Source organism: Macrosteles quadrilineatus, unplaced genomic scaffold (assembly GCF_028750875.1).
Source record: "Macrosteles quadrilineatus isolate MER2022 unplaced genomic scaffold, UCM_ALF_1.0 Scaffold_6__1_contigs__length_79288215, whole genome shotgun sequence".
NCBI classification, from domain to species: domain Eukaryota; kingdom Metazoa; phylum Arthropoda; class Insecta; order Hemiptera; family Cicadellidae; genus Macrosteles; species Macrosteles quadrilineatus.
In genome coordinates this window covers 27,285,630-27,302,773 of record NW_026542599.1, presented here as the reverse complement: position 1 = coordinate 27,302,773, position 17,144 = coordinate 27,285,630, and the positions used below count along the sequence as shown (strand labels likewise).

General features: G+C 35.9%; 1 protein-coding gene across 1 annotated transcript; it reads left to right on the top strand.

The window, feature by feature from the left end:
* Positions 1-1,077: 1,077 nt before the first annotated feature.
* On the top strand, positions 1,078-16,622 carry LOC128996949 (28S ribosomal protein S29, mitochondrial). Its single transcript, XM_054422496.1, has 9 exons — positions 1,078-1,308; positions 2,738-2,844; positions 3,900-4,113; positions 5,483-5,575; positions 8,337-8,473; positions 8,992-9,152; positions 9,811-9,952; positions 15,558-15,650; positions 16,381-16,622. Exons 1-9 carry the CDS (start codon positions 1,287-1,289, stop codon positions 16,564-16,566), a joined length of 1,155 nt encoding a protein of 384 aa, XP_054278471.1. The 5' UTR covers positions 1,078-1,286; the 3' UTR covers positions 16,567-16,622.
* Positions 16,623-17,144: the final 522 nt, after the last annotated feature.

Here is a 17,144-nt window from a genome sequence, read left to right as displayed (position 1 = left end):
CAATTTGACTCATAATTTTGTTTATTCTATGTGCTTTTGACTATTAAAACAAGCTAAACCCCTCTTTTTTCGTTTAAAAACTGCCAAATTTTCCGGGGGAGGGACCCCCCGGACCCCACCCCTCGGTTTGCTGGGGGGTATTCCATACCCCCGGTGTTTGCCTCCCCCCTCCCCAAGGATTTGGTGAAATTATACCACTGAGCAAGGACATCGCCATCGTAGGCTATCCCGACATTGGGGTAAATTAATTGTCAGTATAACAACCAAAAATCCAAAATTTTCATCGATTCTCGGTTTCAGTTTTTGATGAAAATTGTCAACCAATTTTGAAATCTGACCCATTTTTAGAAATTCCCTATTTAGTTCAAAGACTAAATCAAAGCTTGTTCCTTCGGTCTTTATTTTTCATATTAAACAATACATTTACTCCGTTGTATTGTATTTCTATTACTTTTAATTTAACCTGAAGGATCGGAAACCTATACAAATCAATTAAGTTTTTGTCAATCTAAATTTAAAAATCGGAATTTCCATTGATATGATTCGAAAACTGAAGGCCATGGGTTGAACAATTATTCAACCAATTTAATACAAAAAAATTCACTTAATTTAGTTTACTTTCCTTAATATAACCATATATAAAACATACTTTATCTATGCTAAAACTGAAAATAACATTTAAAAAAAATTTCAAAATATGAGAAAATTTGAAAATTGGCTTCAACACAAAAGGTGTATATACAAAATTCCCAGAGTTTGCGTTTTTAAAGACTGAAATTTTTAATTCTCTACAACGAAAAGAATTAAATTACTTCTTGAGGTTGGGGATATTTAATAATCAATGGACAGGACATAGGCTCCTAATAGCTCGACACTGCACTAGCGCAGCCACACTCAAGTTCTGCAAGCTCCTTCCTATTATTGGCATAGATAAAACCTATGATAAAACATACTGGTTAGTCTAGTCTATGCTATTATTGGTATGTTTCGTTCGGTCCATTTCGGATCTAAATTTTCAATTCAGTCCATGAAAAAAAGTAAATAAATAAGTAAATAACTTTCAATTTCAAAGGAATTTTAGGTTATGTTATGTTTTGAATGAACTGAACTGGGCTTGAAACCTAAACTAAAACTTAAAGGTTTCTGTAAAAAAAATCATTTGACTATGTTGATATTTACGATATTTACACAGTCTTAGATTGAAGAGTCGGGAAAAGTTACCAACTGTTTCAAATACTATAATATTAATCCATTCATTTTAGGCTAGGCCTACATTGAACATAAGGATGACTACTACCCTACGAATCTGTAAGTACTTAGGCCAAGTTGTTCCTAAATTCCAAACAACAGAAAATTGTTGTCATGTCAAATTACATAGGTCGTTATTTGTGTAACTAGGGCTAGTGCTCGAATCGCTACTTTGCTGCACATGAGAGAAGGAAATGTAGCCTATATGCAAGAGCCGCAGGCGAGTGTGGAAAGCTTCTTGATTGCAGCAAAGGCACTTTGCATTTGCGTTACTCATTATAAGTTATGCCTATATATTTCCTACAGTTAGGTATCTTCGTTATTGATAAACCTAAAGCATTACGGCCTGTTTTCTCCTTCTCAAAATGCCTCGCAGTACAGGCAACACAGGTCATTGATAGAGGGCCAATTGAGTACGAAAAGTCGTTTTGGGGTAGTATTAGGGTGCATTATTTAACCTAATAGTTGAGTTTGTCCAGGGTCAGTTGCTGACTGTGATGAGTTAAGCCTATTACGTGCCACTGTTCTGTAGCTGCGGTCGTTATCACGATTACGCCTCCTGTCGATGTTTTGTTGTCGTCACGTCGGAGGCATTAAAAAAAACCAACAAATAAACAAATTATAGCTACACAAAACAACGATAAATGCACAAATTTAAGTTACAATCATGCTAACACGATCCGTCATAGCGACACAAAACAACGATAAGTACACAAATTTTACAACCATACTAACACGATCCGTTTTGGGGGTTATGTTTACACAAACTCAAATAGTAAATTAATGCACTCAGTAAGTTTCATTGGAATAGAAAATAAATGACAGCAATTAAATTATACAGCTGATCAAAATGTAAACAATTATGTTCTTCATAAGGATAACATGGAAACTTTCTTAGCCACTGGGGCAGAGCCCAAGGGACTTTTTTCAAAAATGTAGGGCCAGTTTGCAAATCTACGCGACTTGCTCTTTCCAATGAGACGTCAATGGATAAAATCGGTTAAGAAATGGCGGAGGAGTTCAACCGACAAAGTTTCATGTAGCGTATTAATTATATAGATTGCCATTATTTATTAATTAGTCGTAACTTATCAACCTACGGTACCGGTACTCAAAGGCTGTGAAACGCTGCACTGTTAAGTCATCTTAATTATCTCCCACCAAGGAGAATTTACTCTTGTGTGTGGGAGAGTTTCGTTATATTTTTGAGAATTTATTTAATAAGAGATAACTTAGAGAAAAGTTAAAAAGGATTTTTGAACGGGTTGAGAGTTAACACTGGAGGACTGGGTGATTGGTGTATAACTTAATATAAATTAATTTACAGCTGGACAAACTGTAGACTCCTACTACCCTTTCCCTGAGATAACTGACCTGCTTCACAATACGCACATACATATGTAAAACACACACATACAGACTGCTGACTATTGTATTGGAGATATAATTTCCACTCACATATGTAATTTATATTCTCTTTGTATTTTAGTGCGATCTTCGTTGACATACCAGTTGTGTTGCCGAGGCCTGTCATCGGAGGCTGCAGTTGCTTTCAATCCAAGCAAAACAGCTGTTAGGACTTCAGAGAATGATCCGGTAAGCTTTGATGCTTAAATTCAGAGAAGTTATGGCATACCGGTAGGCCTAATTGTTTAAAAGTTACTATGTTGGAATTGCAATTTTGTCTGGATGGTGTAGGGTATTTGGTCAGCTAAAAATGGTAAATGTAACGTCCCATCAAGTGACACCTTGTTTTAAAGGCCATCTTAAGAATATCAGCAAAAACTATGTCTCTACTTAAATATGTATTAATTAGGCTATCCTATATAAACATTTAATCAGGTTGTACAAGTGAAGCTATTTCATTAGGGAACGTGCATAGTCCAGCCAAAAAATGGCTTGTTCTCCCCTCAACTTAACCTACCAAAACTTTCAATTTCATCAGCCACACAACTCTCATGAGTGGAGTGGGGAGGGTCGTTGTGAGAAGCGTCTAGTCCAGCCAACAGCTTGTCCTTGACAACAAAACCCTCTGAAATTTTGATGTCACAGCTGCTATAGACGTGCACTGTCGTGACCCTCCCCCCCCTCCACCCAGCCAGGTCCACGTGACGTGACCAGACCGATTTAACCGGACCAGAGATTTAACCGGCAGCGCTCTGCTACACAGGAAATAATCAGTCTTGAAACTTAATTAACGCACCCTTTAGTCTGTCAGACTACTACACTACACCTCGGCTGGTCAAGAGGGCTTGGCGAAAGAAACGTTGGGTACGAATGTAGCCGTAACGAGCAATGTCAGGCAGGCTGACCTTGAGAGAGAGAGAGAGAGAGAGCATTGTTGTGTCCTCCTCCACTATCACACCATCCCTCTCACTCACACAGTTACAACGCCTTCCCGAATCTCTGAGCTAGCAGCGACAATGGCTGCATACGTTGCGACTTGGGGAACTTCTAGGCTTAATGCCACAGGTTCAACATCAAAACATCCTAATTCTAGATCTATATATCCATTCACATTATTAATGGGGAGTTTTTCATAGGGCCTACTATTTTAATACAAAAATTTGTTTCTAGTTATTAAATTTTGTTTTAAAAATGTATTTAACAGATAACTTATTAAAATGTTACTAAATAAATAATTTTTACAGACAAAGCAGAGTAATCAAGACCTTGCGAAACTCTACAACATGCCCGACGATGTCAAGAAGCGATTGTTCCTGAAGAGTGATATTCCTATGTACTTTGAGCGGTTGACCGATACATTCTGTGAAACCAGTATTGTTGTGAGACAACCTGCCCTGGAATTAATGGACTATCTGAAAAGAGCTGATTACAATAAGCCTATCATTCGTTACGCTTTATGTATCCTTTTATTAGTTGACTCTACAACTGAAAATCAACTAGTCAGTATTCATGCCTCTAATTGAACACTCTCGCTTTTTAGTGATCTTTGTTATTAACTAAATGACTACCGTATACTCAAATAATAATTTAAATTCAAATCAGACCTCTTTAGTTTTTATTGGATCATAATTTTATTTTGGTATGATTGGGCAACTTAAATACAGTAGAGCTTCAACCATTCAAATCACCAATCAATTGACTTTTTTTTATAAAAAACTGTTACCGTAACTAAAAATGCTCATGTAATTTTATGTAGGTAGTTTAAAAAATAATGTCTAATAAATAACCGTGTGTTGTAGTTTGCTTGTTTATGGATATATTTTGATCAAACTTGGAAAATTGACCGGTTTATTTCATCCTAAGCTACCTATCAACATTTCACTTAAAAACACACATTAACACTATTCGTGCTATCGACATGTTTGAACATAAAAGTTGCATTTATTTCAATGTTAAGCAATTGCGGGAATTCCCGTCATCAGCACCCAACGTGTTAAGTTAAGTGTATTACCTTCCTCGCAGCAGAAAACCTAAGTAGTACCATAGACTAACCAACACAAGTAGACTTCTCATCCCATTGTAAATTTTGAAGCACGTTTTTCGTATATATAGTTCATGTACGCCACACTGGGCGCTAGTGTTGACGAAATTTGGTTTCTGTTATCATAGCGTTAATTTCTTGATTTGTGCTTTACCGTTTGGTTATATAACTAGGGGACAAGTTATTGTTTATGATTAGCTCGTATTATTTGGTTAAACGAGGTTTTAAATGACTGTAATAACGGGAAACCAAAACACGACCTCTACATAAAACCGTACAGAACTAACAATGAAATCGTTTTCAGCTGTTCCATAAGGATGAGAAATCTACTAAGGGAGTATGTTTTCCCTAGTACTGCACTTTTTAAACATTTAAATAGAGAATAGATCTGACACTAAAAGAAATGTTTAAGCGAAAATCAAATGAAGATGATAATTTACTTTGTCTGCAGGTTTGCTGTGATGGGGGTGTTTTATATATACAATATAATGTTAAACTTCAGACGAGCATATGAACTTCATTCAAACATTGGGTCACATTCACTTATGGTACTGTATTGGGACTGATGACCTAATTACCTATAACAGGAGTGTCTAATCAAAATTTATAGTCAATGAAATTAGTCACCACTTACCTTCTTATTTATATTTAGCCTACCAGTATTATAAGAGTCTGATGTAATGTTTAAAGGTATTTTCATTTTGTGTTTCTGTGACTGTTTACTCATAATTATATGTTTTGCCTAATCGAACAATAAATTAAAAATATTTCATTAACATAAGATAGATGGAAGGTTTGGTAGCGGAAAAACCCTAACCCTACAACATACCCTCAACTACGCAGCGAACAACGGCTTCGTAATAGTCTACCTACCAAGTGGTAAGTACTGTTGTAACTATCAATGCAGAACATTATCCCGTTTATTCAACAGTCTTTATCCTATGAAGCTAGCCTATTTAAAGTTTTGGCAAAATTAGAAAACTGACGATAACACTAGCGGTTGTAAATTATGAAAATAGATTAATATTCTTTATAAAGCCCTTATAGGGAAGTAGCTCTTACAGATAGCAGCACTAAATCAAAATACTAACAGGCTATTGCTAAATGGAGGGGAAAAGTAGAAGAATTACACTACCCGGAATTACACTACCGTACCCGAAAACACCATAAAAAATACAAAAAAAGCACAACTATGAGGTTAGGTTCCTTCCACAATGCTAAGCTACACTACACATACAGTCATTATTGTTATCCACCCCATGTCACTAAACCAAAACCCCATACAAAACCCTACACTGTTCAAAAAGCATTGACAAAGTAAGATAAAAAATTGACCGATCCAAAAACAAATTGCACTAAAACAAAAACGTTTGAAACCGGCACTACCATCGAAGTATATAACACAACTGGAACACCGGGTAGATAGGAGATTTGGGATAAAAAGCGCGCCGTTTCAGCAACCTTCCCCCACCACAAAGGGGGACTCGACGCAGATATGTCAGTTCCTCAAGCCGTGCACGCGGTTGTTAATACGCTCCTGGCCGAGCATACAATAGGTTGACTGCAATTAAATTTATATATTCGGAATCTGCATTAACTGCAGAATCTGCCAGTATAAATATAATCTTACTTAAATCGTAATTAAAATTTTAACAACTAAAAAAGTTAAACAAATATCACACCTTGACATGAAAAAGTTACTAAGCAAGGATTTTTTTTTATTTTTCAGTCAGAAGCAAACTTCAAGCGACAAAATTGTAGCTAATGAGATGATCTTCAGCATAAAACCAAGCAATTTCAAATAAAATGTTCTAGTCGTGTGTAATGGAGTAATTAGTAACGCAAAGAGGTTCTTTATAAATCGCGCCGCGGGCCGTCCTCCCTGGTTCCGCTGATCTTTTTGTTTACGGTACTCCCAGAAACGTTTTGAGTACAACCAATAGTTATATTAAATACATTTTTATTACAGGTAACACATAACTAAATACTGTATTATCACCTTCTAGGTAAACTATTTACATACAATGTTACCGGTACTGCAAATTAAAATATAAAATGTAGACTATATATACAGGGACAGGGACTGGTAAATCCCCTTTGTTTAGTTGTAACAAGGGATCATGTACTATCTGCTTTGTTTGGTAATTAATGAGAAATTTCAAATATTAAGGTTCAGAGCAAATAATTGATAAAGTCATAAATACTAAACCTTGGAAGTATTTAACGTAAAGGCAATAAAAAAATTGAATAATAAATTTACAAATCGAATTGTTAGGTTCGTGTTCCTTTGACAATATGAATATTTGTATAATTTTGCAAAGACACGATTAGTAAAAAAGTGTTTTTAGTGCCATTGTTATTCTGTATATGTTTTAAAATTCATATCATCACACATAAGAGAAAAGGGTTTGGTTAATAATACTAAAAAGTACTTCTAAGAATATGTTTTACTGCCCACAATCGTGCTTTAATATAGTACAAAGGTTGCATTACATGTTGTGAAACAAAACCAATTTCTTCAATCTCTGCCTTACACCTAACTTATTTTTGTTACATTCATTCATAATGTTCCTAGCATTGGAGAAACAAGCGGTTTTGTAAAACAGTGTCCCTACAAGTTTCATTCATGGGCGTCAGCCCGGTACTGGTATTGATATTTATCTTCTGCAAATAAATGAAATATATGATCACATCCATAGAATAGTTAGTTGTATTCTTTATCTTATATCAACTATTAAAAAAAGGTTAAAATTTATTTAGCTTTACAATGATCGAGTAGCAAAAACATAAAGAGTTGCTGGACTGAGGAGGTTGGACATGAATTCAACCTCGTCGCGCTATTAATCACTATACTACAAACAAACTACACACTTAATTGTAAATTGCTCGAGCACATGTTAAAAATCATCTCTTAAACTACAACTTTGTCGCTTAAAGTAATTTCTTCTGGACCAAAAATAAAATACTTCCTCGCATACTAACTTTTTCATGTCACAATGTAGAAATTGTTAACTCTTTTTAAATATGGAAATTCTATTTCCAATCAAAAGTAAAATTTATTTATACCATTACATTCTGCATTTAATGCAGATTAAGAATATATAAATATTATTGTACTTAATCTTTGTTATTGAAGGCTAGGAGCGAGTTAACAACTTTGCACACTATTCGATGAATTGGCTAAAATCCGCTGGGTCCCCCATGGTGGCGGAGGAAGGCTGCCACAACGGCGCGCTTTCGTGAACACGTACCTAGCATTCCAGTTGTGTTATATACTTCGATGGGCACTACACATGGGGAGAGCGACAATAACAACTTTTTCTGTCGAATGCTAGGCTCACACTGAGGCAATGTTAGTGAGGAAAGCGCAGTGCTGCATTTATAGTAGGCCTAGTGTTTAGGTACTACAATTGTAGTAGCCCGCACCCGCATCAAATATGTTAACATTTAGTATCTTGTTTAACTTGTATGTTATGATTTTACTGAGAAATTTGCTTAAACCTATCCTATATTATTTTACATGTATAAAATATACTTGGTTTTGTTTGAACCCTCACTGGCTTTACAAACAAAAGTGTAAAATGCTGGACTATATTAGCAAAGCCTTTACGTATATAATTTAAATGTTTCTTGCACACAGTTTGGAAATGGTACCACTGGACCAAAGAAGTAGTTCCCAGTGAACTAGACCCGTCTGTGTTTGACTTGCCTATGGCTGCTGGAAGTTGGCTCAAACGTTTTGCAATGACCAATGAGAAACTGATTGCTGATTTGGATGTGAGTGTTCACATGTTGAGTGCCTATTTCTAAAGATTGTTGTAGTTAAAATAGCCTTAAGTGGTATTTAGCTAATAGCCGAGATTACTATGTTATACTGAGTATAACATAATTGTTTTAAATTTTGTGCTCATAAAAGTAGTAGGATGGTCAATTTTCAATTCAAGCTGAGTATGAGAGAAAGTATGTTTCAAGTAAGCTGATGGCGTTGTTTATTTTTGCTACTAGTGGTACACTGATTTATAATACCTATTCAAAACATGTCAATTTAATCTTTTCTTTAAAGATTGCAAAAATCTGAGTATCAAAACCAGTTTAATAATGTCACCTTAATCGAAGATCACATCTCAATGAAATAATTGTGGACCTGTACTTATATTTTTCAATCAAGCAACTATTTTGCACTATCTAATGAACTACCTAGGGAATTCTGTTTGAAGAATAACCTTCACTTTTTGAAATATGTTTTCTTTTTACTGTATTTGACCCAAAGATACCGGATGTTGATTTCATTTCAGTTGAAAACGACCAAGACCTATCAATGGACTCCACGAGAGAAAGCAGAAGAGGGAAGTTCACTAAATGAAATGGTCTCATTTGGCATCAACAGAGTGAAATATGCCTGTCTAGTTGTTGATGCACTGATGAACGAGTTAAAAGCTAACGCGTGCAATGACCAGTAAGTTTAAACATACTATACTACATTATACAGCATACTTCTCTGCTTGATCATTTTACAGGATGTAAGCAATGATATTAATGGCTGTTTTTACTTTTTAAAAACTACACTACCCAATTTCCTAGTTTTGCTATTATACCATATCAATATTTTATCCAATTTCCACAGTGACAAATTTAAAGATTGGTTTACCCCAAGACAACAACTCACAAGTGTAGCTTGACGTGGCTTTTGCTGCGAGTTAGTCGTAATGCTAACCCACTGGTAGTATGTTGATCCAACCTGAGCGCTAGAGTCGTAGTGTGCTTATAGTTGACAGACTTGACCATCATCATAGCGTCATAACACTCCCGCTACCAAATAACACAAGAGATGCAACAGCAGGGTACCCTATCAGTCTGTCTTTATAGTTTATACTAACTCACTGTTTCTCAATCTAACTGTGAACACACTTTCTTTCGCCAGAGGGACCAAAGACAGTCACACGCATTTGGCAGCAAGGATGGGGCCAAAGTAGTAGGCTATATCAAAAGTTGACAAAGTGACGTTTCTTAACATGTTTGAAACTACTGTAACCCATCCCATCAATAGAAACTTCAAAAATCACACTCCATAGATGAATGCAGTATCTCTAACTAATGTTCATATTTTGTTACAGATGTAAAGTATTCTTGGCGATTGATGGGTTTAACGGCTTTTTTCAAACATCATCTAAACTAAAGACAGCAGAGAGAGCTCCATTCGACCCCACTAGAGCTTCTTTGACTAAAATTTTTGTTGAGGCTGTGAAAAATGATTGGGTAAGCTTGTTTATATTTTAGGCTTTTGTAGAGATAGTTTGTTTCTTACTGTTTTGTAGAGATGGTTCTGTTCTTAAGATGCTCATGACATTTATTACATGGCAAATCACCATTGGAGATTGATAGGATGTAAACTTGGCTCTCCATTGTACATGTCCCACACTGACCTCTAGTTAACACTGACATAATACTAATACACAAGCATTAATAATAGAAATGGCTTATGTTTTACTTGATATACAAATATGAATACAAGTAAGAGAATAAATTGAATATTTAAATCCGATACAAATTCATTACAGTAGTTAATTCTTGTGATATTTTTACATTTTCTCTGTATTTTGATAAAACTAGTTTTGATAGTACAGAAACATTGTTGGTTCAACTTAACTTGCTGTCATGTGCTTTCGAGTTACTTTGCTTTTTAACAATACAGGCTGGTCTTTGTCTTATCACTGCCACTGACTAAATAAAACTGACTGAACCATGATGTTTCTTCTTCTCTCCAGTGCCACCTGTATTCAAGTTTGTTCTTCTTATTTTATACTTCTTAGATTTGTAACTTGTCAATATATGTATCAAATATAATATTTGACTGGAAATAAGTCTGATTATTTAAAATTTTACAACCAATGGTCGCAATGAATAGTAATCCTTAGCCTATTATCTTATTCTTTGCCCGATGAAAAATACATTTAAACAGTTCATTCGGACATTAATTTCAGAATCTTAACTTTCTCCTACCCCTGTGGCCACTCAAAATTCAACTTGATTCTAGACCTTGCGAACAAATTGTCTGCATACTCCTTTGTCCTCAGAAAAGTCCACTTCTCCCTTCTCCCCGTATTCTTCTTACATCTCCAGCCAATTGGTTGCTACATCTTAATCTTGGTCTTCCTATTGGACGCCTTTCTTCTAGTCGACCTTTCCACAGCCTTCTTGTTTTTGAATCCTTCTCTCTTCTTCTCAAATGACCTAATTCTCCTATTTCTTATCAGCCACAATATCTGGCCTTCTGTACAGGTTCCTGAGTGCAATATTTTTTCTTCAATATTCTTTAAACCCTTAAAAATAATGGTCCATGTATCCTTCTGAATATTTGTTTGCACCTGTATTTGTGTCCATTTCTATGAACCAAGCAAGAAAACTGGCTGTATTATTTACTGTATGATATTCTAATTTTGTGTATTTCTTGACAGAATATACACTCTAGTAGACCCTATTAACCCATTCACTTATGATTTTTTTTTTACCCGCCTAGGCCAAAACAAACGAATTTGTTGTGGCTAGTTTCATTCATTTCTGATTTAATTTTTTTTCAGGCAACATTTACTATTTATATGCAAGATATTATTATTTTCTTATTCAAAATTAAATGTAGATTCAAAATATATAAATATTTCCCAAAAAAATATAACTATAATTTTTTATTATACCATATAAAAATAAAATAAAAAAATTAAAAAATAAAAAAAACTTTTTTATTGGTAATTTTTAGCTACATAGGGCTCATATATGTTTTGGAACTAGTCTATAATACTGTATGACACTTATAAAAACTCACCAAATGTCAAGCAAAGTTCATTTTGGTGTGGTATGCCTTGAAACACTCTGGCATGTGAAGTGCGACAAGGCAGAGCTCACACTCCCATCGGCTGTCACTGCGCTTTCCCTGGGCACTACACACCTTACATCTTCTTGAAGGTGTTTGTTTGACTTCATTTGGAGGAATAGGCCTAGGAAAATGTCCCCAAGTTGCTGCCTGGAGCCTCAGAGGTGTTTCTGAGTTGGATGATCGTCCTCTTCAATTGTACGGTGGCAGTTGTCGCGACTCAAACATTTGCTTGACAAACCTCTCCTTGAACTCACTGAACCCCAATTTTTTTCTGGTTAATTTTTTGAACACTACATAAGAGTTAAAAAGGCCAATGTCCATTATGTAAAAGAAGATCTTCTTGTATCCCTTAGCATACCTCCTCATACTAGGAAACGACGCTAATTGCTGATCCTCGCGGTCAATTCCACCCATTGAACGATTATAGTAGATCACTGGTTCTGGCTTTGTTATAATTTCTTGGGTAACTCTGTCTTTCTTGCCAGTTGATCTTTTGTCAGCTTTTTGATGAAAGGTAGACAAAATGCAAACTTGCTTCTTGTCCTGCCACCTTACTGCTAACATATCGTGGCTATAGGCTGTCTCGTAGTCGCCCAACTTAAGTTTACCCTCTTTGAAGCTCTCTGGCATGTTTGATCTCCACCAGTTAGCTGTTCCAATTACATTGAAACCTATTTGCTTAAGTCTATAGAAGAGAAGAGGTGAGGAGTACCAATTATCAATTGTCAGAGTATGTCCTTTTCCTGCCAAATCTTTTGTCATTTCAACGACTATCGCCTCACTCGTTAACAGCTTTTCCTCCTGTGTAGAATCCCCACTTCCTTCTTCAACCGGTACATTTTCTTTGACTTCAGCTCCAGTATAGATCTTAAATTTAGAACAATAACCACTTCCAGATTCACAACACTTGTAAAACTTTATGCCAAATCTGGCTCTCTTCTTGGGATTAAATTGGACATAGCCCAACCTCCCTCGGAACTTCATAAGACTCTCATCGACAGCTATGTTTTCATCAGGTATGTACAGATGGGAAAACTTCCTGTTCATGTACTCAATAACGTACCTTAACTTCCACAGTTTATCATTCACAGGTTTCCTATTATTGTCTGTAAGGTGGAAAAATGTGGACAGTAGCAAAAAACGGCGGAATGGCATCACTTTACGAAAAAAAGGGGTCTCAGTTACAGCATTAGGCGACCAGTATGATTGTATGGTTCTTTTTTTTACAAGCGACATAAGGACACACAGTGTATAAAAACAAGCCATCTCATCTGTAGTTGTGTCAAACCATTCTGAGTATATAGTTTTTCCTACCCCGCCTGCTTCGTTCTTTTTCTTAATTGTTTCTTTGGCATAATTATTAGTCTCTGTTGCAACATGTTGCCAAAAGTCATTATCAAGAAACGCATTGAAAACATCTAATTCAGAGGGAGCTGAGCCTAAACTTCTAGCCAAACTTGCTCTAACACCAGGACAACCAGTAAAAGGGATTTTATTTATTATATTACTTTCTATGGTACTGGTCCACTGCCAACCCTCCTTTTTCTTCTTTTTTGGTGGAGCTGTATCGTTACTAGTTTGAGTTTTGGACCTTTTAGTAGGCTTAGATGGTTGTGAAATAGCTTTTTTTCCTATAGGCCTACCTCTTCCTCTAGACCTGCCCCTAACAGGTTTACTTTTAGGCCTAGGGTCAGGAAAGCTAGGGTCGTCAGCTTCCTCACTCGGTGTAGGTGAGAGGGCAGGCACGATTGAAGATGCAAGCTGGTCAAATAATTCAGGCCTAATAGGCAAATCTAAATCAGATTGGACATTTGGAGGGGTCATAGGCCTATGCCTGCCACTATCTATATCATTTATAGGCCTAGAGTCAGGGAAACCAGGGTCGTCAGCTTCCTCACTCGGTGTAGGCGAGAGAGAAGGCGCGCTCATACTACCGCGGTATAACCGATCAAGAAACTGGACTGATTTAGGCAATTCTTCATCACGTGATGGAGAAGATACATGCTGATCAAATATTTCAGGCCTACTAGACAAATCTGAATTATATTGGACAGTAAGGGCATCTGGAGGGGTCATAGGCCTAGCATAGCTGCAAGAAGGCTGTTCAAGCAACAACTGGTCACTTTCTAATGGCCTAGGCCTAACACAATTAGTATTATGTTCTGGGGAAACTGTGGTCTCATAATCAATAGGCGTATTAGACTTATTACTCACTTGAATTCTGCTCCCTTCCAAATCATCATCATCACTCCAACCACTCTCCTCAAACAAGTCACAATCACTGTCACTGTCACAATCCCCTATAAGTTTTATGATGTCACTTTCATCTAACTCTTTTCCACATTCATCCACGAATACCAAGTTATTTTGAAGACTCATCGTATTATACAAAAGCTTTTCAATTGAATAATATAGTAAAACAAGATACTGTAGCTCAATCTTTATCACGACGAAGTGAAACACGACATGATAGGCCTAATAACTCAGTCATTATAACGACGAAAAAGTAAAATACTGATAAAAACTTACACTAAGTAAATTCTATAACTTATTTTATAAGATAACTACACTTTTCAATAAAATAATAAAGTAAAACAAGGCTCTAACACAATGTTTACATCGTCGAAGTAAACACAACAACGTATCAGCTGTGAAACCAGAGTAGACGTCGTCAGCTGCTAAGTTGCACCATTTCAACTTCAGTTTTTTTGCCGATTGGACTGGACTGAGATGACGAAAATATAACCAAAAGAAAGCCTGGAAATCATAGAACAAGAAGCATATGCGATCTATTGGATTTCTGGGGAACTAACTCGGCACAAACAGGTTTTAATAGCGGACGGCGATTCGCCGTCGCTTCACACAATGGCTAACGGGAGCGCGACGGCGGATCGCCGTCGTTGTAAGCGAAGGGGTTAACAGCATTTAACATCATTTGTATCTCATCTTCACAGGGGCGAATGTAAGAGGGGGCCGCCCCCCCCCCCCACCCCCGAAATAATGGAAATGAAAAAAATAGGTACCATAATATGAACTGTTTATCAAATTATCATGAATCATGTCATCGCCGTGGCAGACAGTGATAATTTGTGCGAGTTGGGATTGATTCAGTTCAGACCAACTCGAGCTCCCGCCCGCCGCCCGGCTATCTTCGCTTGCTGCAGTGACAGCTTGAGACCAGCTTATTTTCCAGCGACAATGGAGGGGAGTAATGAAGAGTTCTGTCAGTTCAGTGCTAGCCATTACTATTGTTTGTTTTTAGGCTACATCTGTTCGACTGTACTGAAATGTTAACGTTTTGCAGTTCGCACAAAAGAATACTTTCATACAGTTGTTATAACCCCTCCGATATGATCATCACAATCGCGTATTTGACTCCTTAGGTTCGGACATGTGTTTACAGACATTACACTGTTAAATCTTGACCAACGTTTTTTGATTTAGTCATTGAGATATTTTCTTCATTTGGCTTGAATGGATACACTTTTATGATTTAATGAAACGATATAATGTTACAGAGTGATCTTGGTAAAGTAAAGGCACATTTAGCGAAAATTACTGCAGCAAAACTGAGATTTTAAGTATCATGGCGTGTCTACTTGTAATTACTTAACCTAACCTTAAATTAATTTCGGACCTCCCAAAAAAACATTCTATATCCACCACTGCATCTTAAATTTTATTTTGGCTGTTTATGGTTACTCCCAAATACCCACTTAAATTATTAAATAATTTTGAAACTGCATCATTCTGTTTGAAAATGGCATTCTTCTGATTTGCGTGCTAAATTGGTCTTTCCCAAGTAACTTTTAATAGTATTTATTAAACTTTAGAAAATTCTGTCTTGGCTTTGGAAATAAGACCAGGATTAATGTTAACACACATTGGTGGGATATTTTACTGCAACCAAGCATAGACCTTTACATCATTCAAATTATTTGATAGTACTGTATTAAGTTTATTGACTGTATTTTTCATTTTGTTTTACAGCATAACGGTGCCGCTGTGTTAGTTATAGACGATCATGCTTGTGTCAAGGGGAAATATTCTACTCACTTCCCGTTCCATCTCTTACAAAAAGAGGTGAGTCTATAATGCTGCTGGTGCATTGTTATTTGTCTTCTGCCTATATTTAGTTTCCTATTCTATTATAAGTGCAATTAATTGGGACCAAGAGTTTTCCCAGAGTGGTTTCGGGTAGATACAATAGATGATTCTCTTCATTTATATATATTTTTTTTTAGAAATACAATAGTGTCATAAAAATATAGGTTGTTCTTACCAGGCCAAAACGTCTTTTATTTTCTAGACAGCGCTCCTATAACACTTCACAACCAATGACAATCTTAAAAGTTCATTCATTGTGTTCAGATAATTGGCATTTTGGTCATTCAACATGTGGGTAATTTACTCTTTATTGCATTTTAATTGTTATGTCTGAAACGAATGAAGCCATTAGGTTTACATTGTATTCCTTTCTTATCATCTCTATGATATCGCACAGTTTGTGAAATTTGGTAAAATTTATAAATAGATGTGTAGTAGTCACAAATACTAGAAAAGACCCAGTATGGATCATAAACATAAACAAATTACGTTTTATGGCCCGAAAGTAAACAAAACCACATTTTAATTAATGCCATTTTAATTAATGCCATTAGTAGCCTTAGGGTTTTTTTTTCACTTTCGGACCAAAAACGTCATTTGTTTATGTTTATGATCCATACTGGTATTTTTCTAGTATTCGTGGTAGTACTAACATTCGTATTCGTGTGGCCTATTAACATTGTAAAAACACATGTTAATGTTTCAGGGAATCGAGACAATAGATCCATTTATTCCAATTCATGTTCCACACTACACTCCACTGGAGTTTAACAACTATCTGGACTACCTTGAGGAGAAAAGATGGCTTCAAAAACCAGAAGCGAGAGAGGAAATTGAATTTGTCACCCAGAGAAACCCGAGAGAGATCACAACATACTGCGCTAGCAGATAGAGCCGTCAAGTCTTAGTAGTGTAATTAAACCTTGTGTACAATGTTTACAAAAATGTTTAGTTGTGTTTTTCTTTCCCGATTTAACTATTAAAATAATTAAAAATAATTAAAATATTAAATACTAACCTTTGTCTATATGGACAAGCTAATGCACTATTTCTTTTTGCTATTGTATGCATTACTAGTGTGTAGGCCTACCCTTTCTTCTTATGGGTTGGATTCATTAGTATATTTCAACACCAACCGAATGTTTCACCTTTCTCTTAAAAACGTTAGTGAGGCGTAATTTCTTATGGTTTGTTATAATGTACATTCAATAGTAGAAAAATGAATAATATTCTTACTACCTATAATTAGTTTAACATATCCGTTTAAATTGAAACAGCAGTTCCATCAATGTTTGTATATAAAAAACACTAACAGCCGAAACTCTATTTCATAATATTATATTACAAGTCATTGTTCTATAGTGAATCGATGGCATCATTTGCATTTTATTTGGCTTTAAACAGCTGTTTGTGCTTATTGTCTTCAAACTGTGCCAAATTCCACAGTATATTTTTAGTTAGAAACAACCC

What these genes read in the sequence shown, in the direction of transcription:
- LOC128996949 (XM_054422496.1), top strand. Translation starts at nt 1,287, where the DNA reads ATGACTACTACCCTACGAATCT. An exon ending in GACTACTACCCTACGAATCT is followed by an intron (nt 1,309 to 2,737) that starts GTAAGTACTTAG and finishes TTTGTATTTTAG; the next exon opens with TGCGATCTTCGTTGACATAC. An exon ending in GCTAACGCGTGCAATGACCA is followed by an intron (nt 9,153 to 9,810) that starts GTAAGTTTAAAC and finishes ATTTTGTTACAG; the next exon opens with ATGTAAAGTATTCTTGGCGA.